Below are 17898 nucleotides of genomic sequence, written 5' to 3'. Positions count from 1 at the left end.
AATGGAAGTGCCTCTTGGAGCCCTGTAGCTTCTGGAAATTGGAGGTCAAGTAATATTCACTTATATATGAATTGTTTTACCCTTTCCATTATGCACATTTAATTTTTGGAAAAAATATTTCTGCAGTTAATGCAGATAAATTATCTGCATTTATTTCCAAAACGACGTCGTTTTGGTATTGAAATCTTAAAAAATTACAAATATAAAGACTATTATAACTCTGAAATAAATTAAAATCACAACAACACCATAATTTCCGTCTCAAAACGACGTCGTATTAGGCTTAATGCAGATAACTTATCTGCCGTAACTTAATTTTTCTAGAAACAGTCTTATTTAAAATCTTCAACCAATATTACTTGTTAAAGGGTTAGCATGTAATATTACTTCTTTCCTATTGGTCTAAATATAAATTGTTAATTATTACCTCTATACTTAAAAGCTAACCTAACTCCTATATTCCAAGACTTTTTCAATGCTTGAGCTTGATGCTCCAAGACTTACACAATCAATTAGATCCAATATAATTAATATTTATAAAATAATAGTATATATTTCAAGTCATGACTTGAAAAAGAAACTTTGTATGGTTGTCCAATTGCAGCACTTTCTAGGGAGCTCAAGATTTTTTATTTTTATTTTTCCCATAGTTAATTGGCTATTCAGCGACTTTTAATGCAAATTGAGTTTATTTTAGTGATGTAGGTCAATGATTTGGATTAGCCTTTGAATTGAATAACTAGCTGAACATGTGATTTGGGTCGTATAGGCGTCCTCACTACTTTATACTATATTTAGAGGACCATTTACATTTATTTCATTTTTATTTGGTAAAATTGAAATGCGTCATCGATAGACTACAAATCAACAATTTTAAAAGAATAAAATTATTGTTTATTTATCAAACAAAAAATGTTTCGGTTTTAACGGTGTTCGAATGTAAATTAGAGGAATGCATGTTACTCTTCTCGAATGGTTGAGTAAATTTTATGTAGGTCTCAATAAATAATTCGGATCTATTTTCTATTTAATGAAACTCACGTAAAATTTACCAAATATTGAAAAGCATGTTTAAAAGAGTGCCTGCTAGTATTTCTCATATAAATAGCTATTTAGATCTCAAAATTAATTTTGTAAAATCAAAATCACCTAAAATTAATTTTGCTAACCTTTATTCAAATACACAACATGTGAGGCGGGCCTCCTAATTTCTAAGATCCCAATTCCAATCCCATACTTATCCAATCATTTTCTTTTTCTTTCTTCAATATTAGTATTTGCGTCATTTAGTAATTATTTCAAACATTTATAAAATTGTGAGCACGAGAAAAAATAATTGTTCTGTGGAATCATTTAAGTATATTTTTTATTTCAAGTTTTTGCAGCAAAATAGCTAGTGATAGATTTATTTATTTTAAAATAATACAATTATGCATAAAAAAAATTAATGATTATTCCCACATTGTATGTATTTCGTATTATTAGAATGGAATAATATGTTTGGTACATTTGATAAAGAATAAAACTCAAAATAATTATTTTTAATGAACAAAAATTAATACATACTATTTTTGTTATAATCAATTAGGAAAAAAAAATAATTTCGTATATTTTAATAATTTTAAATAATTAGAAATTATAATATATATATATATATGTTAATAATTTTATTGTTTTAATAAATTAATTAAGCAACCACCATTATATGCTATTAATTCCTAACCAATAATGCCCGTCAAAGTGAGATGTTGTGCTATGAATCACCGACACTTCAAAAATTCTGACGTGTCGTGTCTGACACTTTCCGACACTCACTGACACTTCCCGACATTCCAATACTTGTTGCAAAGACTCAAAAAAAGGTTCAAAGGTTACGTTGCGTTGCATTTTGAGTTTCAACTATTAGATTCCTTAGATTACGATTACAATTTTATTGAGTTTAATACAAACATTTGAAATATATTATGTTTCTTTGCAAAATTGATGGGTATTATAAGTTTAGCTTTATTTTTTGGGTAAATTATTGAATACTAAATATAATATACACTACATAAATTAAAAATATTATATAATATCATAACGTGTCCAAACGTATCGAAATTTAACATTTTTTAAAATTAACGTGTCAGAATATTGTGTCGTATTGTATCTCGTGCCTCGTGTCGGCGTTGGTGTCGAAGCAACATAGGTTGTGAGGTTGTGAAAGCGGGCCATGCATGTGTGCACCCAGTATTGTTATTTGTTAACAGCACCCATACAAGGTGATGCATAAGGAAATCATGAACTAAGACAAAAGAACCACAAACAATAACAATCCAAGAGAACATTAATAATTGTTCCTGATTAAGAGAACTAATTCTTCTGTTAATAGTTTTTTTTTATTGTTAGATTTTTTTTCAACCAAACATGATTCCTGTAATGAAATTAGTTTACTTTTTCTTTTTAGTATAAAGAGAAAACTGAAAAAAAAAACAATAAAAAAAAATTAAGAGATTGAATCTACCCGGAATTTACTCATAAACAAAAGATTATCCAGAAATAATAAAGCTAAACTATTAGTTAAAGAAACAAATTTATTATAAATAACTGAATCCTTTTAATCTCAAGATCCTATTTGCAAGCCAATTAACCCAGATGTTGTCTTCTCTTGTTTCAATAATGAATTGTTTAATTTTTTTATTTGTACAATTATTTTAAACACAGGGTGATAAGAAAAAAAAAATATAGGCCCATAATCTATGACCAAAGGTTTTCTCTAATACAAAAGGAAATTTAACTTACCAAAAAAATAAAATAAGAACTTACCAAAAAAAAAAAAAGGAGAAGAAGGAATTTTAAAACACAGTAGAAGCGTGTAGGCCCATAACCTACAAGTGAGCTCTAATAAGGAAGTTTTTCGCATATAATATTGAGGAGGGATATTTTGACTACCAAAAGTGTCCACTCTATCAAATCACCATTGGATCAAAGAGAAAGAATGTTAAAAAGTTTTTGAAGAGAGAGAAAATGTTAATCCAATGATGATTAGATAGGTAATAAGGTGGTAGTGGAAACTTTTGATAGTCAAAATATCCTCCCTCTATAATATTTCAATATTGTTTGTGAAAAACTTATTGAACTTACTTGGAGGCAAAAAAAATTAATTTATTGCTTTTTCAATAAAAAATTACGAATAAGTAGTCGTTTTGAAATTAATTACGAAAATATAACAGTCAAACACGCCTCATAGGGGCGTGATCGGTTGGAGAGACACGCCCAATGTTGGGCGTGTTTCACCAGGTGCTGCCACGTGTCACAAAAGTCAATAATTTGACCGGAAAACTTTGGAAGTCCATAACTTTTGACTCGGGTATCCGAATTAGGTAATTTTTTTTTATTCCACATAACTTTTCGAGATCTACGTAATGACACCTAATTTGACCTATTTTGTCTCTCACAAAAAAATTTGAATTTACAACAATGATACCATAATTATTAAAAATGACATGACTTTGTTACCTTATAATTATTACTAAAAATAATCTAACATTTTTATAATCATGAACAAAAACTAAAAAAATCAAAATAAAACGAAAAGCACTCACTTAACTTTTTAATATAAATTATTCGATATTCTGTCATCGACAGATGTTAACTTTTATTAATTATAAATTTCATAAAATTCTTCATTCAAAATTTTAATATATATCTCAATAACATACATAATTAACCTTATCATAACTCACCATAATCATAAGGATCTTTATTATGAATGTTTCTAATCATAATAGTGGTTTTCTGTCCATTAATTTTTGTTTAAACGTTCTTATGGTATCATTATTGTAAATTCAATTTTTTTGTGAGAGACAAAATATGCCAAATGAGGTGTCATTACGTAGATATCGAAAAGTTATGTGGATTCAAAAAAAAATTACCTAATTCGGATACCCGAGTCAAAAGTTATGGACTTCCAAAGTTTCACGGTCAAACTGTTGGCTTTTGTGCCACGTGGCAGCACCTGGTGAAACACGCCCAACATTGGGCGTGTCTCTCTCCTCGGTCACGCCCAACATTGGGCGTGTCTCTCTCCAACCGGTCACGCCCTTATAGGGCGTGTTTAACTGCTATATTTTCGTAATTAATTTCAAAACGACTACTTATTCATAATTTTTTATTAAAAAAACAATAAATTAATTTTTTTGCCCTTACTTGCCTACATTGTTTTTGACAATGTGAGTATAATAAAAAATATTATGTCAATTTTGTTATGTATTTCAATATTCTCCTATTACTTTTGTTTAATATTTTATTTCCACATGAAATTTTACTCGGAGGTTTTGTTTTATTGAAAAATATATAGCTTTGATGTTTCTAGAGTATCTACATTTAACTGTTCCTCCGCACTCTGGATTAGTCTCATAGCCAACTCAAAGAGTCGAAGCTCGTGGAGATACCGGAGGGAGCCAACTCGTCTCAAAGAGATAATTAGGGTTGGGTAACTCCAAAAGAGTATCTACATTTACTCTCAAAACGACGTCGTTTTAGGTTGAAAAATTAAAAAAATTATAATAAAAAAACTATTATAACCCTGAAATGAATTATAATACAAAAATACCTTGATTTCTGCCTCAAAATGACGTTGTTTTGAGTTCAAAATATTAGATAGACCATAGAAAAAGCGAACCCAAAATATATTATACGAAAAAAAATCTCTCAAACTCAGTATGAGTTAACCTTGACAGTCTCACCTTTTTTGGAGTTGTTCATCTCCTCATTTGATGCTGGGGATAGGGACAAAGTCGTAGAACCTTCTACCTCCTTCATACAAAATATCTGAGATATTTATACGGAATTTTCTAGACGTTCCTTGAGAATCTAAGCGTTATCTAAAAGGGTGAAAAGTATTCTTAAGTTGTAACGCCCTACAAAATACTACAAAATATGTAAAAAAAATTAAAAAATAATTACTTTTATCTAACATGTGAGTTTTTGAAAAATACTATATAATATATTTTAACAATCATAGGTTTACCATTGATAAAAATAAATCAGAACAATTCCTGCATCAGTAGAAAAATATTACTGCAAATATATAGTTGGAGCATAATTAAATCGTTTTCATATCAATTTGAAAATTTTTAGAGTTTAAACAGATTCTCAACAAATATTATGGAAAATTAACACATAAGGATATTACGTACTTCCTAATATCATTTTTAAGAAGAATTTAAAATCTTAATACTGAACCCGTTCCAAACAGAATAAACCCTCCCGTACATGAAAGATACATGTGGGGTATCCAATATATATATATATATAAACAAAAAAATTTATAAATACTCACATTCAACTTCAACAAAAAGAAATTAAGGGAATTTTAAGAAATTATGATTATGAATTATTACTGAGGAATATACATAAGTAATTGAAAATGTCAATAACCTTTCAACCAAAAAAAAATGTCAATAACCAATTAAAGGTGTATATGAATAGTGATTATTGGAAGGAAATAATTGATATTAAAGTGACATATATAGCACAGGTCATGCTTGAAAGGATTGTATTTTCATATTAATATCATATATATTACATTATATTAGATTTACAAATGACATATTTCAACATTTAATTTAAAAATAATGAATGAAAGTGTAATTGATCTTTAAAAACATACCTCACTTATAATTTAATTTTGCTATTACTTGTAAGGACTAACGTGAAATGAGTTTGAATAATAAGACTAAATTTTATAACTTGAAAATTTAAAGACTAAATTGCAAATATATTACATTTTCAAGGACCAATATAACTATTTATCAAAAATAAAATGAAATTTATTGCTTTAAAATTCACATATGCAACTCTGCTCTGGTAAATTCACCTCTTCTCACACGAATTATACCGTCACTACATGCATGCATGCAGCTCGTCCTCTCACTTCACACACACAGTAATCTTACCCTGATATATACCTAGTCTTGATTCCATGAACATTATTCTTTTTTTTTCTTTTTCTTTTTTCTTTTGGTAAATCTGGAAGGCTACCAAGCAGCCCAAAAAAAGAAGAAAGGAAATTACAGAGAAAGTTGTTGCAAATCAGCAGCAACAGAATCTACCAGGAAACTAGTCTTAAAAGCATTCCAAACAATAATGAAGATTATTCTTTTTGTTCACCAAACTATTCACTTTTATCCTGATTTATGCACCAAAGCCAAGAGCGACTCTACAATCCAAAACAAGACCCGACAAGAAATAGATAATAAGTTGAATCCTGAGAAAGTAAAATCAAAATCAAGAAGCTATGGAACAGGGACCACCATCTAAGAGTGACTAGCTGCATAACACCCATTTTTTTATTTTTAAAATTTATAAACTATGAACAATATGTAAGTCATTTAACCTTTATTTTTTTTCCTTTTATTTATTTCATATTTTCATCTCCATAAAATCCACTTCGTATAGGATTGTGACAGGAGTTGTTACTGAACAGATTTGGCCTCATCCAAACCTTATCATAAGTCTGTTACTTTCTTTAGATGCAAACCAGTGTTGGGAAACCACAATCGCACATCAAGTAAATTGAGAATGAAAAAGAAAAAGGGAGACAAAAAATTAATACAATGATTTATCCTCATTTATTATTATATTCATCTCATCATCACTCATTACAAGTCATTTGATTTATAAGAAAATATAAATAGAATTTAGAAAACCCTAACAGTAACTATTTATGGATCCAAGTCCAAATTAATAAGAAAAATAATATTACAATAAGTCAGAGAGGGGGCGGCTTCCCTATACCTCCGTTCACTCATTTTCAAGCATGACCCCAATTGTCTTTTTACTGACTCCACAAACAGGGACTCTTATCAGTGTCCGAAATAAGAGTCGTACCCAAGAACCAATTCAATCATAACCAATGTGAAATCTACAAACAAATTAAAGAGAATGAAATTGAAAAATATTATAATGTGAATTTTTTCTTTTGTTTATTTATATAAAAAAATTAGTTATATAGAAAAAAATTTATGACAAATTTTTATAAATTCTGAAAGGAACAAATATCATAAAATTAAAAATAATATTCAATTTTAAACAATTACATATATGTGAAAAAGGAGGCTAATATTTCCGCTAACCTCTCTCACGCTCCATTGATTACAATCAAATAATAATTAGGATGAAACTAATTAACTAAATCAACTTAATATTTAAACAAAATTTACAAAAAAAAAATTGGTAATCTAAATTTACAATTTTACTTATGTATAACTTGGTTATAAAATTTAAAAATGAAAAACAAAAAAGTATAAAGTATAAATCTTATTTACCAAAAAAAAAAGTATAACTCAAAATAAATATTATTAGTACAAAAATATGACCATTTATAAAAACATTAATTTATTTCTGAAAATTCTATAATTTTTTATTTTGTTTAAAAAAATTTAACAACATAACTAACCCAAACTATAACCTAGACCAAGACTACAAAATGTACTAATTTAATTTAATTTAAATCAAAAAATAACTTTGGTAGATAAAATATAACAATTTAGGGCCTATTGTGTTCTGATTTTTTTTCTTAAAAACTATTTAATTGAATAGTTAATAAATAAGTATTTTTTGTGTTTTTTTATTTTATTTTGAAAATTCAAAGTCAAAACACAAAATAAAAATAACTCAGATTTAAAAAACAATTATAATTTTTAAAACTATTTTTATAAAACAAGCATTATCAAACAATTTTTTTATTTATTTTTATTTTAAAAATCAAAAAACTACTTTTAAGAACTAAATTTAAACGGTCCCTCAACTTCCTTAAAAAACACCAAGAAAGTAAGTACTATGACCGAAAAGGAAACAACAGTGCGTGAAAATAAACTAGAGTACTGACATAATTTGCATTAGATCCAATCCCTTCATTTCCTATGATCATGGAAGCAGAAGCATATTACTTAAATAAAATACTGACATAACTAGCTACTAGACACTAAACCAATTCACTGACAGTTTTAATATTTTTTTATTAAGGGATAAATTTATCTCCTAAAGACATAAAAATATATGAAATTCATATTTTCTCGTCACATAACTTCATATGAATTCCACACACCTTTATGTATATATAAAAGAGAAATTTATCGCCAAAGTTAATCCTTCACTAAATACACCAATTTGTTTCTGCGCTCTAAATAATCAGAAAGTAAATTAAATTAAATGACTCGCCCCGCTTCAAAACGAGGCTCCAGTTTCAGAAAACTCTAGCTCATTGCTTTGCACCTTTCATTCCTATCCCATTTTCCAGTGCAGCATCACTTTTGTCCTTCCCTGTATTTGTTATGTACATAATAACTGTAGACTCTAGACTGAAGACAACACCAAGTGTCTCATGTTCCATAAAGACGAAAACAAAAATACTAAAAAAAATGTACTAGAACAAAGTTGACCAAGCTTCACTAGAGGACAGAAGGGTGGCATCAACATTGATAGACAAGATTAGATCTCCAACATCATTGGACCGCTGTACATTTTTCCAACTACTTGAAAACCCTCAGGTTTCTCTCTCTCTTGGAGCCATTCATAAGCTGTCCTTTCCTCTTCTGGTAAGGATATTCCATCTACTGAAATTTCAAAGAAGGTTCAAAGAATTGTATGTCAGAGAAATGAACCAAATAAGTACATGTATGCCGTTGAAGGGTGATATTTTATAGTTTTGGGTACCACCTTATTAAACAATTAAATGCTTGTCACTTTAATAATTCTTATATTAAATTTCCTTAATACATCTTCTCACACAATAGCTCATTAGACTTTAAGGATAATGAATTTGTCCACCTACCTGAATTAAGAAATTTCATAATTAAATATTTATTTGAAGAAATGGGGAAGTTGAAGATGGAACTAGCCACTAAATGGTCTAATACCAAGTAATCCAACCCAACAACTTAAGCACATCAATTATGCTTACAATTAATGGTTTTATATTAGACTTCTCTAACACACCTTGCGTACAGAATTAAAAAATTAGGATCAACTCAAAGGATGCCATGTGTGGAGCTATAACATAACAGCCTGCAAAGAGCTTATTGTTTATGTTGAGTTCATGAGTTATGCGATAAAACGATATTAGTGGGAACATACCTGAAAATTTGGAAAAAGGGAAATTTTGGTAGTATGAGCAATGCCTGCCATCAGGATCAGAGTATGGAGGACCAAGCACATCTAGAACTGCGCATGCTGTCACTGCCGTGAAGCAATGCATGTTACCCCCTTCAGTAGGATAAAGGATGGAGGGGTTGCAAGGAGCACTAAAATCAGCATCAACCTTCACTTTAGCCAACCGCATCTCCGGAGTCTGGGCTGGCATAGTTGGAATATGCAAATTAATTTTCTATAGTTCCATCAATTTCCACACAAAGAAATCATTTTTTTAAAATGCTAGTCCTCTCTTACCCTTTTCACGCATAACAAGGGTAAGTCTAAAAATAGCCACCACATACATGCACATGATAGATATATGTTTTACCAAGCATTTAGATACACCAAAGTCTATGGTCATTCAAAATATCCATCTTCCCTAAAACAAGATGAGTGGTACGAGAAATTGATCTTAACCCATGTGAATATCATCATTATTTAATGACTTAAAATGAATCACCTACTATGTATCTACTAAGCAGGCAGGGATTTATAACTAACGAAAACTGCCATGTCTGAAAGTTCTAATGGGACTTGCTAAATTGTGTTGCTACTACACGCACAAAAACCATAGGTTTACCCAAAGGCTTGTTTGACACTTGCAGTTTATTCCACATTTCCAATTACAACAACGTTTCCTTAAATATAAACCCCCATAAAGCATGCCCTACATATACATTGCAAAAGTTCAAAGCTACTCAACACTCCTAGTAAAAATATTTACAACTAAACTATTTAACAAGGGCCAGATAGAGAGAGAGAGAGAGAGGAGGGGGAGATCAAGAAACGGAAACGGGTACCTTTTCTATTTTATGTACTTTATTCTTATTTTAATATCTGTCTTGGCACTCGATTATCAACAAGAAACAGAAAAACAGGAAACCTTCAAACATGACAAAATTAATATTTTCTATTATCTAATAAAAGGATCTCACTGTACGAACAGACCATAAATAAACAGTGAATAGTTACAACATTGAAAAGATATAAAATAGGAAAATGCTCACTTTCTGATGGTTTGAAAGTGGTGGGCTTGTAAGGAGGCAAGTCAACGACCCAATCATAAGATTTGATGTGCATGGTTCCAAAAAGCAGCTTACTAAAAACCGTCATTCCAGGGTGATTATGAAGAGGAATAACTCCAGATGGTGGCAAGCAAAATATTCCCATCTGCAATACATAAAAAGCAAAAGAAAAAAAAGAAAAGTTACACTATAACTCGTTATCTAAACAGAACTACTCAGCAGTTTAAGTCATTGCTTAATTACCGAGAATTTTTCACACTCATAAATGTGCAGGTATGTAACTTTTGGGGCTCTTCGAGCATTGCTTCTACTGAAATATGGCATTTCAGGTTTCAAGCCGACGTCTTCTGCTTTTATTCCATCTGCACAAAGAGAAGCCTCAGTTAAATGCCTATAGTGACATAGGAGAGTGGATTAAAATGTCATGTGAAATTTTTATATCTATTCCTCTCACTCCAGATACATTAAATAGTGTGGGGTCTAATTAAATAGACACAAAAATATTCACATAATCAAATTATATGAAATTTTAATACGAGAGGATACATCTATTCTCGTGAAATAAAGAACACAAATGAAAAGTGGAATTAACTATTGTTAGAAATAATTCTTGGCATAGCTGCATAGGTAACGGAGTGGTCCAGGAAACTATTTTCTGTGTTGATTACAATAGAGTATTTAAAATTAAAAAAAAAAAAGGCCCTCAGTAACTTAGAACACAGATCAAAATGCCACATATTTCCCAACATGTCACGTGGACAAATTTGTTGGGCACCGTAGCAAACTCAATTTGCCGAATGAGGTGTCACGTTTGTGAACACCACGTGGCATATTAAAAAATAACATTGTTCGCGTATCAGTTAGATAAAAAATTTGGTAAATAGTGACATTTTGGTGAATGTTACCAATAGCTATATCCAGGTTCAGACAGTGTCACATCATTTTTTGACATCCATATTCTTAACTGGCATTACATAATGTGTTTTTCGTCCTTAGCCTTCAGCCACCGACCAAGTTATTCCTTTCCTTTTTGACAATCACCACCATCAAATTTATTTTACCAGAAACATTCAACTTGCTATCAATCCTAGGGATCAATTGTTTCATGGCTAATAATAGGGACTTCAAAATTTTACAAAACAGCTATATGGGCCATTATCACCAAAGGGTCCCCTAATTTAGGGGCATAATACATCCAAATTAAGCTGTCCAATGAGAATGAGACACAAGGAGAGGAGAGAGAATCAGATGTGTTTTACTTAATTAATTAAAGACAGTACCGGATCGAATCGACAATGATAAAATTGAGTATGCTACAGACAATGGACTTATAACAAAACTTAACATCATATAGTAGGAGGAAATCTGCACTGTAAATATATCTCGTGGGAAACACGTGAAAACAATGTGTGCGGGGTAATGTATAACATTTAAATTGAAGCAATATAAATAAATAAATATATAATTAAATAATTGAAATGAGACATAAAACAAATGGCTTGGTCTATTCGAGGATACGAAGTCCTGTGAGAAAACAAAATGATCAATCATCCTTATATAAAACAAAAATAAAGGAAAATTCGAGAAAATGCACACGTCGCATAAAAATCACACAAGGAGCTTAATTTCTGATTCTATTTTTCAAATCAGAACACACGGCACAATAAAATAAAATTAAAAACAGAGAAAAATAATAATAAAAAAAAATTTTAACGTGTGTATTTGGAGCACTCCACTTACCTAAAACAGACTGAAGCATTTCAATGTGTTGAAGGGAAGGGATAATCCCAGGGCCAGCAGAGGCAAACACTTGCTTGCAAGTCTGAAACAATCTCGGACCCGGTAACATCTTCCTCTGACGATGTCGCCGGTTCTTCCTTGATTTGCTGTTTGTGTTAGTCTCTTTCGGCAATTCACACAACTCTCCCCTTTTCTTCTCAGACAACTTCATCTCAATCCCCATTCAGATCAAGCCCAAAAGAACAAATACACAACTGGAATGCAGAACACACACCTCCAAAAAAAAAGGAGAGAACTTTCACAGAGGAATAGCTCTAATCTCAGGGATATTGGGATATTCAAGGACCCAATGGAATTATGCCAAATGGGTATGTAAGAAAACTGTCAAAAAAGAAAAATGCAAGAAACAATCACCCCAGAAGAAGGCAGAACAGAGGAAAAGAGATTCAAAGAGGAATTTGCACTATTTAGAAGGGTAAAAGGAAAAGGGGAAGAGAAGTGAAAATGGGAATTGTCATTGAAGAGTGAAGATGAGAGAAGCATAAGATGTTTTATAATGATGTATTGCTATAAAAGAGGAGGAAGAATGAATAAGAAAAGAAAGTGAAACGGAGAGAGAGAAAAAGAGTGGTTTGTAGGAAGTGAAACTGAAAACCAGGGGCCATGCTTAGAATTCCAGTGGGCTGTTCAAACAGCGGATTTTTATCATCAACTGTGTACTATAATGCCATTGACATATTGTCCCCACTTTTTTTTTTTAATATTAGAATAAATCTTATTTTTGTAAAAAAAAATTAAACAAAGTACATATAATATAACCCTTAAACTTTTTATTAGATTTTAAAATAATTATTTCATTTAATTATATAATATCATATAATTAAATAATAATACAAAATTACAAAACAAACGTGCATTCAATGTGAAAATATATTGAATTTGGGATGTTCATTCAATGTTGCGTTTTTATCTTTAATTTCTTTTAATTTTAATTTAAAATAATTGTTCAATTTAATAATACCATAACACATAAGTCAATCGTAACGTCAAAATTTAATATCATCTGACAAGATGGACGTATAATGAATGAGAAAAATAAGTTAAGTTTAAAATGCAAAGTGTCTTTATTTTTCAATTTTTGAATTTTTATTATAATTTGCAATAATTATTTAATATTGATACGACGATACATAGGGGTGTAAATGGGCTGGGCTGGGCTGGGCTTTGGCCATCCTGGCTCAAGCCTACGTCAAAAAAAATTCAGCCTATCTGGCCTACTGGCCTATTAAAGGCTTTATTTGTAGGCCAAACCCGGCCCATTATCAAAAATAAGAAAGCCTTACATGGCCTATAGGCCTTGTAGGCCTCCCACTATATATACTAAGCAAAAAAAAAAATTGTATAGAGCAAAGAAAGTTCCATTGATGAATGCACTAGTACTTCTCATAAGAAAAAAATGACAAACAAGAAAGAGTCAACATAATACCTCAGTTCTAGAATGTATATCATAGAGGAATAGAGTCAAAGAAATGGGAAAAATAAGAAAAATACAATTACTGGATGCTGAAATAAAGTCTACAAGAGAATGTCATTCATCTAAAAATCTTTAAACCACCATCAAGACAAGGGAAAGAAGAGTATTATTGAAAGATCTTCATCAGTAACATCATAATCCAGCAAGGTACCCATTGCTCCATGGTATTAAGCTGCAACAACATGTAAAATTTGGAGACATTATACAAGTTTTCCTTTCATAAAATAAAATAGCACAAAAAGTAAGAGATATTGGTATTTGGTACTTTGTGTCTTTGTCACATAAAATAAATATTTTTTTATTTTTATTTTAATAAATTAAATAGGCCAGCCTACAAGGCTGTAGGCCGGGCTTGACAAAATTGGCCTATGGCCTATTTATTAAAAAAGCTTTTTTATAAGCCTAAGTCTACTCTACTTTTCTGAAAGGCCGGGCCTGAGCTGGGCTCAATGTAGGCCGGGCCGTAGGCTGGGCTGGGCCAGCTGGCCCATTTACACCCCTAACGATACATAATTCAATAATAATATAAAAATACAATATAATATTACAGCAAAAACTTGTTAAAAAATGTGAAAGTAAGTTAAATTTGATATGCCGAATTCATATTGTGCCTTTATTTTTTATATTTTATTTATAATTTAAAATAATTATTAAATTTAATATTACCAAAACACATAAGTCAATCATAACGTAATAATTTAATATAATCTGACAAAACAGACATGCATTAAATGTTAAAATATGTTATATTTGAGGAGCTGAATTCATATTATTATTTTAATCATCAGTAGTGAATAAAGATAATTATCTGCATTAAATTCAAAATAATATTATTTTAGAACGAAAATTAAAGTATTTTTTAATTATAATTTAATTTAAAGTTATAATAATTTTTATTATTATAATTTTTTAATTTTTCAATTTAAAATAATATTATTTTAAGAGTGAATGTAGATAACTTATCTACATTGACCCGTAGAAACATTAAAACTTTTTATTAATATTTAAATTATAATTTGGAATAACTATTGAATTTAATTATAAAGTAATATATAATTAAATAATAACATAGAAATTCAATATAATATGACAAAACGGATCAGTTACATTAAATGTGAAAATAAGTTAAATTTGATATGCGGAAACCATAAATATAAAAAATCAATATAACTTAAAAAACGGACTTGCGCTAGATGTTAGAACTTAGAAAATAAAAGTTAAATTTAAATGCGAAATCATATTATGCCTTTATTTTAACTTTTTAATTATGACTTAAAATAATTATTTAATTTAATGATTTGACAATATATAATTAAATAATAATGCAATGTTGAATATAAATATATCAAAACAGACATGCGTTAAATTTAGATGCGGCATTGTATTTTATAATTCATTATCAAATTTTAAACACTCTTAGGCATTTAAATATCGAATGGGAGGTAGGACACCTTATCTAACATAGAAATGTGTTAATTCCAGTTAGCTTACTCTCTTTTTTTGTAAAGAATTTAACTTATTTAATTGTACGTCAAGTAATGTATCAAAAAAAAAAAAAATTGTACATCAAGTGGGTATGACTTATTTTTAATTTTTATTATAATTTTAATGATACAACATTACATCATTAAACAATAATATAATATTTAATATAATATTACGAAACGAATGGGCATTAAATGTGAAAATAAGTTAAATTTAAGATGGGGAATTTATATTGTGTCGTTATCTTTTAATTTTTTAATTTCTATTATAATGTGAATAATGATTTAATTTAACGATACGATAAAACATATTTATTTCATATAATATTACAAATTGGGTGTGCATTAAATGTCAAAAAAGTTAAACTTGATGTTATAAAAAAAAAAAAAAGTTAAACTTGAGATGCGGAATTCATATTGTGCCTTTTTTTTATAAATAAAACAATTATTCAACTAAATTATTTAATAATTTGAGATTACAACATAATATTTTAAATAAAAAAGTTCAAAAACCTCTCATATTTTGTTTGAATTACTTATTCCTTTATTTTTTCTTTAATCACATACGAGGTAGTTTTTTCTAACCAAATTCATCCATAACACAGTTATAAATTTAATTAGTTTACCTATTTTACATTTTTAGAAAAATGAAAATAGACTGATAACTATAAAGTAAAAAATTGAAGAAAAAATTAAATTAAATATGTTGAAAACCTATAATACTTATGGAAAATACTAAAAGGTGAAAAATAAAAAAAATAAAAAGATCATATATATAAATCAATAAAAAATAGAAAAAAAAATCGAAATATATTTAAGAGATTTTGAACTTTTTCCTATTTTAAACTCGACATTCTTCCATAATTTTGCAAAAACAGTTCATTCCCAATCCCAGCAATATGAGTAAGAGTAGAAGAGGATGGGGGAAATGAGAGAAATGTGAAGAGAGAATGATCTTAATTAGATTAAGCCTTGAAGTTGAAATTAAACATTTTAAATCAAGATATTAATAAAAAATTGGTATTACCAAAAAATAAAGTAAAAAACATTTTGGAAAAGCTAGCTTTTTAAATATATATATATATATATATATATATATATATATATATATATATATAGCTGGAAGCTCATGTGGTATAGAGATTTAATATATAATTGTTAAATATGTATCATTAATTAGCCTGGAGTAAAATAATTATTTATAATTGTATTAGATTCAAGGTGACTACATAATCATAAGTTTGATTCTTACTTTCAAATAAAATTAAATCAACATAAAAAAATATATTTGTGCAATATCTATTTTTTTATTTTCCTCCTAATAGCTTCCAATAAAAAGTTTTTTTTTAATTTTCATTGAAAAACTCCTTTCTTATTTTGAATTTTTTTTTATTTTATAAAAGGTGGGAATTTAACAAATAACCTAATACAAACCTAGTGGTTTATTTTGAAAACTTCTTTAATGTTTTGTTTGATTCCATTTTTTCATTTAATTTTTTTTTTTTAGAAAATTGGGTCTAAACAAACACTAAATTTATATGTCAGTGGCTATGACCATTAGGTCTAACTCTCTGTTAAAATATATTAATGATATATATAGTAACTTAATCCTAAAACAAAAACACTTATAGACGCTGTCAGATTAGAATTAAAAACACTTATAGAATAATTATCAATCTCCATGAATTTAATATCAGTTTTTGTAAAAATAAAAATAAAATAGTAAACATATATTGATTATATTTGTACTTTAAAAATATATTTAATATACTTATATACTCTCATAATATATCATTTAATGTGTAAAGACTGAAGAGTCTTGATAAAATGGATCAACTGATTTATTTATAAAAATATTTATTGAAATTGCTAAAATTCAATTGTTTTAAGACACTAAAAAAGACAATATACCATTCTCAAAAGATTGAACCACATCAATTGATGTACTTCACGTGCATAACACGAGCAAAAATATCTTGATGAGTTTTAATATTCATGTTTAATCTTCTTTTGTTGAAAAATGTGAAAAATATATTAAGTATATTTAAATATTATAACTATATTTAAGATAATCAAATAATAAAACATGTAACTTGTGAAGAATTTTGGTAAAATGGTGGTGTGAAAATGAACATATTTTCTTTTAAAACTATTTATTAAAAGCTTTTAAAATGTAAATATATTAAAACACATATTATATATGTTAAAAAAAACCCACAGTTTTGCTTCAATCCATCGTTTTATAATTTAATAAGCATGTCTCTTGTGAGCTTGCAACGGGTACAATTTTTTTCTTTTGTTTTCCGTTTTCTGTTTTTTGTTTTTCTCCTAATGATATGTCTCTATGGGACAATAAAAGAAATCTATTAAAAAAAGTGAATGAAAGAAAAGGATAACCCAAACTCTTGTAGGATTGAACAGCATCGATTAAAAAAATTTATATTTGGTATCTTATTGGTAAGTCACGTTTGCCATAAGCTTTTCTTGATATCAAGTTATGACATGCATTTATTATAAAAACAGAATATATACCATCTCATGTTCTTAAAAATAATAATAATTATATAGAGAAATGTACCGGAAAGGAGTAAGACATGATTGCTCTCCTTATCATGTTTTCATGTTCCAGAACACTCTTCCTTTTTATTATTCTCAAAGAAGAAGGTTTTTTTTTTTTTTTCATATCAAACGGATTCGATCGCCATCTTATAACGTAAAAGTACTCTTATAACGTACGTATATAGAAGTACTCTGATTGGATTAGCGATCAATTTCTAGATTGTCCCTAATAATTAATTCCCATTGGCCATGCCTTGATAATAGGGTTAATCGAATCAATAGCAAGAAATGAAGAATTCGAAAAAAAAAAAAAAAATTCCCACCAAATATACTTTAGAAAGGGGCGAAACTAAATGGAGATCTAAACCGATTGATATTG

The 17898-nt window shown here is 28.6% G+C and overlaps 1 protein-coding gene across 2 annotated transcripts; it reads right to left on the bottom strand.

The window, feature by feature from the left end:
• Positions 1 to 8068: 8068 nt before the first annotated feature.
• Positions 8069 to 12615, bottom strand: LOC133310228 (plant cysteine oxidase 2-like). 2 transcript variants are annotated; one of them, XM_061511123.1, is made up of 5 exons: positions 11943 to 12615; positions 10446 to 10564; positions 10185 to 10347; positions 9121 to 9339; positions 8069 to 8600 (listed from the first exon to the last, which is right to left on the bottom strand). In XM_061511123.1, exons 1-5 carry the CDS (start codon positions 12163 to 12165, stop codon positions 8476 to 8478), a joined length of 849 nt encoding a protein of 282 aa, XP_061367107.1. In that variant the 5' UTR covers positions 12166 to 12615; the 3' UTR covers positions 8069 to 8475. The 2 variants fall into 2 exon arrangements, with proteins under 2 accessions (XP_061367107.1, XP_061367108.1); XM_061511124.1 differs by having other exon boundaries at positions 9121 to 9370; positions 10231 to 10347.
• Between the last annotated feature and the right edge of the window lie 5283 nt (positions 12616 to 17898).

This window comes from Gastrolobium bilobum, unplaced genomic scaffold (assembly GCF_033153095.1).
Source record: "Gastrolobium bilobum isolate Gb01-03AN ecotype WA unplaced genomic scaffold, APGP_CSIRO_Gbil_v1 utg359, whole genome shotgun sequence".
NCBI lineage: Eukaryota > Viridiplantae > Streptophyta > Magnoliopsida > Fabales > Fabaceae > Gastrolobium > Gastrolobium bilobum.
The sequence above is the reverse complement of the archived record's forward strand: the minus strand, read 5'-3'. Positions and strand labels throughout refer to the sequence as shown.

Coding starts and splice junctions, on each gene's coding strand:
- LOC133310228 (XM_061511123.1), bottom strand. CDS start 12,165: ATGGGGATTGAGATGAAGTTGTCTGAGAAGAAAAGGGGAGAGTTGTGT. Junction 10,565..11,942: donor AATGCTTCAGTCTGTTTTAG/GTAAGTGGAGTG, acceptor CTCTTTGTGCAG/ATGGAATAAAAGCAGAAGAC. Junction 9,340..10,184: donor CACTTTCAAACCATCAGAAA/GTGAGCATTTTC, acceptor CAACTATGCCAG/CCCAGACTCCGGAGATGCGG.